At 35.6% G+C, this 13,920-nt stretch overlaps 1 protein-coding gene across 1 annotated transcript; it reads right to left on the reverse strand.

The window, feature by feature from the left end:
- Positions 1-760: 760 nt before the first annotated feature.
- LOC131067736 (phospholipase A1-Igamma2, chloroplastic) lies at positions 761-2,191 on the reverse strand. The gene has a single exon (XM_058002862.2). It carries the CDS (start codon positions 2,189-2,191, stop codon positions 761-763), a length of 1,431 nt encoding a protein of 476 aa, XP_057858845.1.
- Positions 2,192-13,920: the final 11,729 nt, after the last annotated feature.

Raw genomic sequence — 13,920 nt, forward strand, 5'->3', positions numbered from 1 at the left:
AAAGACTTCAATAATAGACTGCTCTAGTGAACTGTGCAAAAAGCAGATATCAGATTGAAAACTATTATTATTGTGTCTCTGTCAAAAACAGCGTACATGAGGAGAAGCTATATAAAAAAATTGACTGCGATTAAGAAACTGAAAATGGCAGCGAACTTGATAACAATCAGTTCTAAAGAAAGAACTAATAATCTGCATCGAATGCATAAAAAAACTAAGAGAAGTACAAGCTACAGTCTGCATGCGTGCAGATTATTTGCATAGAAAGAAAACTAAAACTAAACACTGTCGGTAACAGCAGTTTATTATTCAAAAACTAGAAATCATTCAAACTCAAATCATTCAATAAAAGACTTCAATAATAGACTGCTCTACTGAACTGTGCAAAAAGCAGAGATCAAATTGAAAACTATTATTATTTCGTCTCTGTCAAAAACAACGTACATGAGAAGCTATATAAAAAACTTGACTGCCAATAAGAAACTGAAAATAGCAGCGAACTTGATAACAATCAGTTCTAAAGAAAGAACTAATAATCTGCATCGAATGCATAAAAAAACTAAGAGAAGTACAAGCTACAGTCTGCATACGTGCAGATTATTTGCATAGAAAGAAAACTAAAACTAAACACTGTCGGTAACAGCAGTTTGTTATTCAAAAACTAGAAAACTTAAAAATGCAAATGCATGGATTACATGAAATCCTGGAAGCTGATCATCAACTGCTGAAGCATGCATTGATAATGCACGCCTTCAACTTATTATTCAGCAGCTGAAGGCTGCCGTTCATCATGCACATCTTCAAATTTCACAAAATTTTCATTTGATTGCAAATTACCTGAAAGGGAATCGGAATCACTGGGGCGTATATAGAGGGGAGGAGGAGTGGGAGTCGTAGGAGAGTATACCAGTACTCCGTCTATGCGTTTTACAACCTCTTTATTCCTCCTTACCCACCAGTAAGAAGGGATGTTAAGCTTTTTGATCAACAAGTCTGAGTTCTTGTTCACCAGAGCTGGATCCCTACCGGATGGTTTGAAAGGGAGCTTGTTGTTCCCTTGAAACCCATCAAGCAAGTGTAGATAAACCTCTAAATTGTGGAAGCTGGCTGGACTATACGATTTCTTCAACACTGGAGATCTGCTACTGTCCAAAGTAATTGGGACTCCCACATGAACATATGTCCATGGAAGCCAGTGCAGATATCTAGTGATCCATCCCATGTTCTCGTTGATAAAAACTCCAGGAACTTTGGGAACCAAATCCCATGTATTTACAAAACGCAGCACTTTAACTCCGATCTCCTCCAGATGTTGGGAAAATGCTAGATTTCCTACACGTGGAGAAGCAAATGCAAAGACTGTTACAGGTACTGATTTTGTAGCATTTTCTTCCATTACAACTTGTTTCATAGCATATGCACTTATAGTTGCCAGTGCAGCTCCCAAGCTGTGTCCAGTGAACGTTATGCTCACATTTTCTTCATCTTTGTACTCAGTCAACAATCTTCTTATTTCCTCCACTACAATATCTTTTGCGCTCAGCCCGCCGCTCTGAGACTCTCCATTTACAGAGGTATAACAGCTTAGAAATCCCTTCTCTATTCGAACATCTGGTTTGAAAGTTGTTTGTATGCTGGGACATTCAGTACACTGAGATAAGGTGGCAGGAACTAATATATCCCTCAGATTTTCCATCCATTCTTGTGGTGTTTCAGTCCCCCTCCATGCAACAACTATATCTCGTCTTCCCAATCTCTTTATCTGCTTTGGGTTTGTGCAAACAGCAATATATCCCATCCATGAACCTCTATCCCCTGATTTTGGCCTGAGAAACGACTTTAGCACGGCAGTATTAGCGTAAATATATCTCGCTACTTGATAGCCACGCCCAATTCCAAGCAATTCCAATCTATGCCCCAGCGAACTTTTGCTGCGTTTAGAATTCCCATAATATTTGGAAGAAGAAGTATTGTCGAATGAATCATAGCACTGCTGTGCAAAATCACCATATCTGAGTATCTCCGCTTTGAGAAGTGGGTTCATTGGATCAAGCATGCCATTCCAATCATCACTACCCTGAATAAGTCTCCAAATATCTCGAATCTGGGCGTTACTTGTGTGCTTTCCATCTCCTTTTACTAGATCAGTTGTTAGAGGGCCACGGCCAATAACTAATGGAGATATTGCCATAGATTTTCTATGCAACTTATAATTTACCAATCAATTCAAAGCTCCTGAGGGGAAACAGAATATATCCTTTAAGTCTTGTTGGTATTTATAGTTTGTAATAATAGCCGAATGATAGAAATACACTATAGGATGATGCATATATGTAACAATATGTCAGCGCACCCTGCCATTCCAAACGAACATTCTTGATGTCAGTCTTCAAAGTCCACCTCCTCGTGTCTTCACAGCACCGGAGTCGAACACGCGGTTTATCTTGCATGACTACGTAGAATTATTAGTTTACTTACTATTCTCTTAAAACTGTGCAGGATGAACTCACCAGACAATAACAAAAAGACAATGGATTCAAATCTTCTTTTAGTGCAAAACTAATAACAAATTGACGTTAGCTTCTAAGGTCAATGAACAATCGAGCTGGATTTATATTTTTAATGATGAATAGTACACAATTTGTATAAAAATTATATTAAAACAAATTATTGTAGAATTCAACCACATCTGTACAAGTTGATTATATTAACCCTAACACGTAGAGCAGAAGGGTCGTAAGGTGATTGCTACTTTCATGATGATATAATGACCGTCTTTCTCTTCTTAATCACTCTAATTTGTGGATAAAATAAATGGCAAGTTCTAAATAGGGGTATTTCTCAGTAACGTGCTAGCCAAGGATGCCGTAAATTACTCCGAGAAGTAGAAAATTGACCATGTCGGGGAGACCAGCCATACCATGAATGCTAAGAGACATGTGGGAGCCATGTTTAGAATGAACATTATGGAAATAACCATAAAGGAACCCATGTGAAGTAGTCATGTATGCTTCAACGAAAAGGGAGCACATTACGAACTATATATGTAAACATTGATCCAAAGCTCAAAAAGATTCTATAGGTAAACAATTGTTATGTCATTTTTATCAATTTGGACATAATATGTAACGCAAGACTATTTAGGTTCATAGGTCATCCTCTATTTCTCCAAAAGTTAGGTTTCTTTTTTGTTTCAACTTACTTTCATTTCAGGTTTGGGTTGTGCTTCAGTTGGTTTTCAATTAGTTTTTGCTATTTATTATTGGAGAAAATTTTCTAGATCAATTTATTCAACTAAGGAGTACATCTTGTAGATAACAAAAATGGTTATATCTAGTTTCAATTTGGTAGAAATTGAACTAAATGTGGCTATGCTATAGTCGATTAGAGGTTTAGTTTCTCTTGGGAACATGCCAAAGGTATAGCTTGTAGGAATTATGGAGCATTCTTCAATGCTTAGTTATGTAAAAATTTCAATTCCACCTTGTAGAAGAGCCAAAAGGGTAATATAGTTTCAAATTTCATGAAAACTAGATGAAATTTTGCTAAGTTATGGGTAGTCGAAGCATGTATTAGTTAATAGAACTATTAGAACCGTTAATATTTCTTGTCATGATTTTTTTGAAAAAGTATATAAGAAAAGGATAAACATCTAGGTTCCTAACAAGAGATATAATAGTGATAAACTAGGATAACCATTAGAGTTCCAAATGATGATTGAAACCTTGACATAGAAAAAATAGAAGACAAGAATATTTTTGTTCCAATTCTTCCCATCAAGTCTGACAACAACGAAGTTGAAAAATTATTAAAGGTTTGAATTGGTTTCAAAAAGGGGTTAGAAACCCTTGACAATTCTTGTTCCCTCTCAAATTTTTAATAATTTTTCAACAATCAATTTTATTCATAGTTTGTAAGGGAGCTAAAACTGTCAATAAAGGAAATGATGGACAATTGCTAGAGGAAGAGTAATAAAGGAGTTCCACTCTAGATGCGAACCCCTAATAACTATAAACCAAAGTTACTAATGTTTACCATAACTCTATCAAGATCTTTAAAATTTAACAAGAACATGAAAAGGAATGAAATTTAAAGAGATTTTAAACATGTAATGGTTCCCAGTCGATTGGAACTCTAACAATACGGAAATGGTGTTGGGAATGATTTAGATAAAGGGAAATTTTTTATAAGGTAGTTCCTAATAGTATAGGATCTAACTAGAGAAAGGGAACAAAGACAAACATAGTTCAAATATGGAAATAGTTTCTAATTGATTAGGAACCACCTACAAATGGAATAGTTCTTAGTGATGTAGTTCATAGTTCTTAATAGTATAGGATCTAGCTATAAAATGGAAAGAGTTCATAGTTCTTGGTAAATCATTAATAGATTGGGAAAAGAGAAATTGTTAAAGTGACTGGGTGCCTCCAAGGAATGTACAAATTATTGTTTGAGTTCCTATTGGATATTAAAGTATCAATCAAATTCATGAACATTCCAAGTGTTTTAGAGGATTGTTTAAATTTTGACTCATGGGTGAATATGTAAAGAATGATGGTCAATCAATTTTGTAACTATTATGTCAAAGATTCGACTTCCTACAAAGGAATTATAAAAGAAAGGACATGATATTGGAGAATGTGTTCATAATTTGAGGTGAGAGGAATAGGCAATACAAGAGAAAAGAAGGAAGCCTAAGGCTAGGAAGTTAACATTTAGCATGTTTATAGGTAAAGAGAAGTGAATAGATACCATATAGAATAACAGATAGAAGAATGCCATTAGGAGGAAGTACTGAAGCCAAATGGTGATACAAAATGATTATATTTATATTTTGTAAATAATAATTATTTTTAAATTTAAAATTAAAATCAATAAATATTATTCTATGTATTGTTTTATCAATTTTAACTATCATTGAGCTTTGTTGGTAGCATGACTAAGGTACTTGTTAAAGGACAATCATCTCATCTACATCAAGTTGTATTAGAGGATAAATTTAATAGATATGTGTTGAGATGAAATTGAAGAATGATGTGATGATAAAATATTAGAGTGAGGTTAGATGCTAGAGAGTGTGTGAAGAGAAAATAATTATTTGAAAAAGGATAGAAAGAGGAGAAGTTAACGAAATAAGAAATATAGAAATTGTCAAAGTGAGGTCTTTGCATAGAGAAAGAAGAGAGAAGTTGAAAAGTAATGAAGTTGCAGAAAATTATTGATGGCATAGAATATTGATATTGAATTAATTTGATATTCCTCCAATATCAACAAAGTTGAATAGAATGTGTAAAAATTTCTTGTTCTAAGAGGAAGTGGGAAGATAGAGTCATGATAGGTGAATCTTCAAGAGAAATGAATGAATTGTTCTGCTATTATATTTTTCTTACATATACTTCTCTATTTGTTTCTAATAGGGCAACCTCTAGTTTGTGGAGTTCACCAATATCCCTTATAAATTAGAAAAAATACAATTATTGAATTATGAATGGAAGCCATTCAGTGAAACAAATAGATGTGTTAGGACTTAGAAAGATTTGAACCATTGTAGATTGAAAAGTGCATAACCAATTTAAGTTAAAAACTGATCAATCTAGGAGTCAAATGAACTATCAACTAGTAGATAATATAAAATTTTAACTAAACCTACACAATATAGTATGATCTAGTTGGAAAAAAAGAAGAGAACTTGTAGGTTAACACAAGAAAATTTGAGAACAAGAAGAATGAAAACTATATCATTAATTTAACAATGAATTACAAAGCATATAAAACCTACATCAAGAAAAGGATGCAGGAAAAGCAGCGCCATTTTAAGAAATAGAAAATCCTTTGTTATCTTGCTATAACACTGAACAATGGCTGATTTCAAATTATAGGAGTAAAGCTTGTGATAAACATCCATAAAGGATGGATAGAGAAGCTCTGTAAAGCAAGGAATAATGTTGCTTTTAAAGATTGCACTAACACCCCCCCTTAGGTCTAACTAATGATACTAAAGATGAAATAAGGAAAGAGGAAAGAGGGAAAAGCCAATATGAAACCCCCCCTCAAACTATACGCTAGTAATGCATGGAAGCTACTATTTTGTTGTGCCCTTTACTCCAAGAAGATATCATAGAATGTGAAACTTCTACTCAATTTTTGTGAAGATGTCGGCAATTTGTTCGAGAGTGGGGAAATACTTCAAATTGATGGCCCCATCATGGATCAATCCTCAGATGCACTACATGCTAATCTCGATGTGTTTGGTTCATTGTTTTTGTATTGTATCTCTACAAAACTTCAATGTACTTTGATTATCACACCAAATGACAGTTGAAAGATGAAAAAGAATATCGAGTTTAGTTAGGAAGTTCTGCAACAAAATAGCTTGAATAGCAACATTGGCTACACCTCTATATTCAACTTCTACTGATGATAAAGAAATGGCAGATTGCTTCTTGCTTGACCAACAATTGGGTCTAGATCCCAAACTAATAACATATCCTAAAGTGGACTTACAATCAATGCTAACACTGACCCAATTAAAATTAGTGTAACCAATGAGATCCAAGGTACATCCTATTGAATAATAAATCCCATAGTTGATGGTTCCTTGAACATATAAAACTATATGCTTGACATCTTTCTAATGTAGCTCATTTGGCTCTTGCATGTATCTGGAAATATGCCCCACTACTATGAGAGATCTTGACAAGACTTAGTGAGATAAAGAAGACTCCCCACAAGTTGATGGTATTCTATGCAGTCAACCAATGGTGTATCCTTGCCATCCTCAAGTTTTACCCCAAATAGGAAAGGTGTGGCTAATGGCTTGCAGTTAGTCATGTGAAACTGAACTAGGAGATCTCTGGCATACTTGGATTGAGAAATCTTGAATCCTAATTCATTTTGGCTGATTTCAAGTACAAGGAAAAAGTGTAGGAGACCCATGTCTATCATGAAAATTCTATCATGAAAACTAGTTTTAATTGTAGCAATGATTGTGGTTGAAATGCCTATAATTAGTAGATCATCTATATAAAACACTATGATCAACAAAGAGTTATATTTTCTCATCATATAAAAATTTGTATTAAATTTGCATTGTAGAAAACTTTCAGACAAAATATACGAGTCCATTTTAGCATACCATACTCTAGGTTCCTACTTGAGGCCATAGAGTGACTACTTGAGTCTACATACCAAAGATGAATTTTGTACATATTCTTGTGGCCTCTCCTTGTAGATTTCCTCCTTTAGATCACCATGAAGAAATGAATTGTTCACATCCATGTCACGAATCTCCCACCTTCTTGTTGCTGCAATGGCAAGGGCCAACCGAATGGAGTCCATTTTTGCCACTGGAGGAAATGTCTCATCATAGTTTATGTGATGTAGGAGCATCCTTGGTTCTTGGCAATCTTGCATCAACCAAAATATATTTTTTTTCTATTTATTTTCTGTTTTCTAGTTTCAATATTTCATTCTACATTTTCTTGCATTGGCTCACTGAATCTTGTGGAGTTGGATTTTACTTGAGGACATGATCATATTCCTTATATAAACTATGGAGCATTTGGATCATTTTCTCACAAGTTATCGATTCCTAATTCCAAGACAATTTTCTAGCATTGAAACCATTTGGATCTATTTGCATTGGTGAATATACCAAATCCCTTTTTTAGCTTGTGGAGCCATGTGCATTGATTCCGATGTTCCTTGGCATGTGGCCGGCCTTCCCTTTGATCCGCACTTCATCCTTTGGATTTTGCGGAGGAATCTCTTTGGCAGAGGCCAATCAATTGGTTTTATAGGTTTGATCTTGTTATTCGACATTTGATTCCTTTTGGGCTAATCGGATCCCCTTGGATCGTGTATATCATTATAATTGAGTATTATAAGTCAATAAGAAGAAAATTAGATAGAATATAGTAGATAGATCTTAGATTTGGAGGTCCCGAAGTGCCCTATTATGTAATTAAGCATGTTTTTAGCAGGCCAGTGAGTTAGATCTTGTAAACCAGATGTTATCGGTTATCTGTAATCAATTTTCATGATTTAATTCATTTCATTTTGCATTTCCTCCTTTATAGTTTCTTGTTTCCGTTGTGTTTACTCTTGCTGGCTGATCTAGATTGATTTCTTTGAGGTTCCTCCTAACTAACGAATACACCAAGCAGTATCAGAGCCAGATTTCATTCCAAAGATTGCATTGTCCTGAGAATTTTGTTGTAGGGTGGCGGACTGTGGATCCGACCTGTAGCTGCTGAGGACTGGCGTGAAGATGGCACAAAGGGGAAATAGGAATGGTGGAGCACATAGGAATGCATACCCACTTGTGATGGAAATGTTGCGAGGAATTGCAGCCCGGTTGGAAGCCATTGAGACAACCTAGATAAGAGGCTGATATATTGAAGATGTGAGTGAAGATGAGAAAGAAGAAGCCCCAACAGAACAAGTAGCAAATCCATCGGTGGTCGATCCAGATGAGGAAAGGTTCTTGAGGGTTTTGAGTAGGGGGGACACTGAACCACATTTTACCCCACCAAAGTATGATGGAAGGTTGGATTCAGATGAATTGACAGATTGGATCTTGGAGATGGAGAAGTATTTTGATTTTGAGAACACCGCAGAGGAAAGAAAGGTGATGTATGCCTATACCCAGTTGAAAGATCATGCATCTCTTTGGTGGGAGCATTTGTAGGTATAGATAGAGAAGAGGTAAACAAAAGGTCAAATCATGGGAACAAATGGTTGCTAAGTTAAAATCAAAGTTTATGCCAGTTGATTATCAAGCAAATCTATTCTAGAAGTTGCAGAACTTGAAGCAGAAGGAGTCTAGTGTGAAGGACTACATCGAAGCAATCTACAAGTTGAATATTAGATCTGGATATGTTGATGATGAGGTTGAACAAGTTGCGAGATATTTGAATGGACTACGGATGTCTATACAAGATGAACTTATTTTGATCAAGCTATAGAGTGTTGAAGAAGCATACCAGTATGCCTTGAAAGAAGAATAGAAGCTTAACAAAAAATATGAGTAGAGGTAGCGAGGTAGACATGGATGGTTTTCCGGAGAAATATTTCAAGGAGGAAGAGGATATACTGGAGGAAGAGGAACTTGTACTGATTACGACAAGGACAAGGAAGTAAGAAAAGAAGGTAATTCATATCAAAAGGATGGAAAAAATTTCTACTGAAGGAGAGAACTTGATGGCTACCGAAATGAAATTTTTGGAAAGGATGACAGAAGAAAAGACAAGAGAGTGTTTAGAGGAACTTTCTATAAGTGTGGAGGAGAAGGACATCATTCTTTGGAATGTAAGAAGATAGAGAACACTGGGAGAACAACATTCGTAGAAGAAAGCCCGACCGGATCATCTAACAAAATGGAATATAGAGAACTATTGATGATGAGGAGGGTTGTGTGCCATACCTGAGAAGATGAGGAGCCCTTGCAGAGGAGAAACTTATTTAAGAATAGATATAAGGTATCTAGTAAGTGTTTTAAAGTTTTTATTGATAGTGGTAGTTCAGATAATCTTGTTTAAGAAGAAATGGTGAATAATTTGAAATTTAAAAGATTGAAACACCCTAAGCTTTATCAGATAGCATGGATTCAAGACGATCATAAGCTGTTAGTAAGTGAGCAATATTTGGTGAAATTGAAAATTGGAAATTATCATGATGAAGTCTTATGTGATACTATGTCTATGTACATTTGTCACCTTTTGTTGGGTAAACCTTGGGAGTTTGATAGATAGGAAATACATGATGGGAGAAAGAACATATACACTATTGTAGCAAATGGGATGAAACAAACCTTGTTACCTTTGCAGGAACCCTTGAAGAGTGAAGTTTGTATGAATGCTATAATCTATTTAGTGGATGGAAGGAAAATCCTGGATGGAATGAGACATGAGAATATGTGTTTTTCCTTAGTTCCAAAGAAGACTAAGAACCTGGAGCATGAAGAAGAAGAACCGGAGGAGATAAAGAAGATATTGTAAGAGTATGAAGACATCATTTCAGATAATGTCCCTAATGGATTGCAACCTATGAGAAGTATCAGTCATTGCATGGACCTAATTCCCAGAGCTAGTTTGCCTAACAAAGTTTCAGATGGGTTGACACCGACAGAGAATGAAGAGTTGAATAAACAAGTGCATTAATTATTGAAGAAAGGTTTGATCAAGGAAAGTTTGAGTCCTTGTGCAGTACTTGTAGTATTATCCCCTAAGAAGAATGAATAATGGAGGATGTGTACTGATTTTATAGTAATAAACAAGATCACAATGAAGTATCAGTTTCTTTTACCTAGAATGGACGACATAATGGACTATTTGAGTGGAGCCAAATACTACACAAAGATAGAGTTGAAGAGTGGATATCATCAGATTAGAATCAGGGAAGGAGATGAGTGGAAGATAGCATTCAAGATAAATGAAGGATTGTATGAATGGTTGGTGATGTCTTTTGGGTTGACTAATGCACCTAGTACTTTCATGAGGTTGATGAATGGGTAAGTTTGTTATTATATATTTGGATGAAATTTTTATTTTTAGTAAGAAAAAAAAGGAGCATTTGTTGCATAAACCTTAAGAAGTGTACTTCCATGAAGGAAGAGTTAGTCTATTTGGGATTTGTGATATCTGTGGATGGTTTGAAGATGGACCCTAAGGAAGTAAAAGAAATTGTTGAGTGGCCTACATCGAAGAGCATTGGAGAGCTAAGATCATTTCATGGATTGGCTAGTTTCTACCAAAAATTCATTAGAAATTTTAGTTCAGTTTGTAATACCATGACTGAGACAATGTGGGCAGATAGGAAGGAATTCAAGTGGACAACTGGAGAAAACAAAAGTTTAGAATTAATGAAGCAGAAAGTGACTGAGTAGTCTGTGTTAGCTTTACGATATTTCAAATAAGTGTTTCAAGTAGATTGTGATGCAAGTGGAACTGCAATTGGAGCCGTATTGAGTCAAGAAGGGAGAGTAGTAGCCTATTTCAGTGAGAAGTTGAATGATGCCGCGATGAGATATTCAGTGTATGGTTAGGAATTTTATGTTATAGTTCAAGCCTTGAAGAAATGGTGACATTACCTATTGCCTAAGGAGTTTTTGTTATATATAGATCATCAAGCCTTACAGGATTCGAACAATCAGAGTAAGTTGAATCATAGACATATGAGATGGGTAGATTTTTTGTAGAGTTACACATTTGTATTGAGGCATAGAAGTGGGAAATCTTACAAAGTTTCTGATGCATTGAGTAGAAATTTTTTGACAGATATCAAAGTGACAATATTAGGATTTGAGGAGTTGAAAACATTGTATGATGATGACTCAAATTTTACAAAACCTTTGAAAGCATGTAGAGAACCGGTTATGGTAGATAGAAGCAAGTGGATGGATTACTTCATTCAAGATGGAATCTTATTCAGAGGAGTTTAGTTGTGTATACCTAAGAGTTCTATAAGGGAGAATCTGATAAAGGAGAAGCATAGAGGAGGATTATCTAGACACTTTGGTGTTGATAAGACAATAAAATTGGTGAGTGATCATTACTTTTAGCCTCAGATTTATAAGGATGTTAGGAAATTTGTGCTAAGTTGTAGAATTTGTCAAGTTGCAAAAGGTAGTAGTCATAATGTGGGATTGTATAATCCTTTGATAGTACCAGAAAGACCTTGGGAGGATATAAGCATGCATTTAATACTTGGATTTCCTAAGACACAAAGAGGGAAGGGCACTATATTTGTGGCAGTGGATAGATTCTTGAAGATGGCTCATTTCATACCTTGTAAGAAAACATTAGATGCAGTGCATATAGCTGACCTATTTTTCAAGGAAGTGGTAAGATTGCATGGATTACCTAAGAGCATAGTTTCAAACAAAGATACTAAGTTTGTTGGTTACTTTTGGAGAACACTTTGGAAGAAGATGAAAATAGATTTGAAGTTCAGTTATAATTTTCACCCACAGACTGATGGATAGAGAGAGGTAGTAAACAGGAGCTTGGGAAATTTGTTGAGATGCTTGGTTGGAGATAAGACCAGAAGATGGGATTTGATTCTTGCACAAGAAGAGTTTGTCTACAATAATTCAGTGAACAGGAGTACCAGAAGAACACCTTTTGAGATTTTTATTGGAGCACACCCTAGAGGTATATAAGAATTAAGAGATGTCAGTAATTAAGGCAAGTGGAGTGTAGAGGTAGAAGAATTTGTAGATGACATGAAGGCCTTGCATATTTAGGTTAAGAAGCATTTGGAGGACATGAACAAAAATCATAAGGAGAAAGAAGATGAGAAGAGATGACATAAGGAATTTTAAATTTTCAATGAAGTGATTGTGTATCTAAGAAAGAGAGATTTCTAGTTGGAACCTATAACAAGTTGTAGATGAGGAAGTTTGGACCTTGTAAGATCTTGAGGAAGTTCAATTCCGAAAATGCATATGAAGTGGAGTTACCGAATAGTTTGAGTATTTCACTTATATTTAATACTGTAGATTAACATTAGTATCATGAACCAGAATTCAGTGAGGACAATATTGAAGACTGGGAGAAACTGTTGTCCCAGAAGGACCCAGATTAGATTGAAGACATTTTGGATAGAAGGAATGGACGTAGCACCCAGAGCAGTTAGTATGAGGAGTATCTTATAAAATGAAAGGACATGCCCATTGAAGATTCATCTCGGATTTATTAGGTAGAGGTAGACCACCTTGGTTTTCTTCTTACCCCGGAAAAGTGAGAGACTCACTTTTTCAAGAACCCCAGATGTTTGATGCAAGAGCATCCCCGATTCTTGGCAATCTTGCATCAACCAAAAATATATTTTTTTTGTTTGTTTTCTATTTTGCACTTTCAGCATTTCATTCTACATTTTCTTGGATTGGCTCACTGGATCTTGTGGAGTTGGTTTTTACTTCAGGACATGATCATATTCCTTATCCCTAAATCGTGAAGCATTTGGATTGAATTTTTCAGCAAGTTATCGATTCCAGATTTCGAGACAATTTTCTGGCACTAGAACCATTTGGACCTATTTTCATTGGTGAATCTACTGGATCCCTTGCATGGATTGTGGAGCCCTATGCATTGATTTTGATGTTCCTTGGCATGTGGTTGACCTTCCCTGAGATCCACACTTCATCCTTTGGAGTTTTTGGAGGAATCTCTTTGGCAGAGGTCGACCAATTAGTTTTACATGTTTGATCTTGTTCTTTAGAATTTGATTCCTTTTGGGCCAACCAGATCCCCTTGGATTGTATAAATTATTATAATTGAGCATTATAAGTTAGTAAGAAGAAAATCAGATAGAATATAGTAGATATATCTTAGATTTGGAGGTCTCGGAGTGACGTGTTTTGTAATTAATCATGTTTGTAGTAGGCCAATGAGACAGATCTTGTAACCCTGATGTTACTAGTTATCTGTAATTAGTTTTCATGATCTAATTCATTTAGTTCTGCATTGCCCCCATCATAGTTTCTTGTTTTCATTGTGTTTACTCTTGCTGCTCAGCCCAGATTGATCTGTTTGAGGTCCCTCCTAACCGGTGACTACACCATGATGCCATCAACTTGTTGAAATACTTTGGCTACCAACCTTTCTTTGTATCTTCTCACACATGCACATACATATACTTATTTCTTTGTCCTATAGACCCACTTACATATGATAATTTTGTCATGGGAAGGAAGCAGAACCAAGTCCCAAGTTTAGCTTGCAATGAGGGAGTTTTACTCCTCATACAAGGTTGTTCCCAAAGAGGATTCCTTGCAGCTTCTGCATAAGATTGAGTGTTAGATCCTAGAACCATATAGGAATGCATTGGCATGATATGTTATGTAGTTGAGAGTGCATGAGGGGCGTCATATCTGACAACTAAACTCCTTTTTCTTTGATTTCTCTTAGGGGATACTGA

The sequence above is a fragment of the Cryptomeria japonica genome, chromosome 9 (genome assembly GCF_030272615.1).
Source record: "Cryptomeria japonica chromosome 9, Sugi_1.0, whole genome shotgun sequence".
Classification (NCBI taxonomy): domain Eukaryota; kingdom Viridiplantae; phylum Streptophyta; class Pinopsida; order Cupressales; family Cupressaceae; genus Cryptomeria; species Cryptomeria japonica.

Coding starts and splice junctions, on each gene's coding strand:
- LOC131067736 (XM_058002862.2), bottom strand. CDS start 2,191: ATGGCAATATCTCCATTAGTTATTGGCCGTGGCCCTCTAACAACTGAT.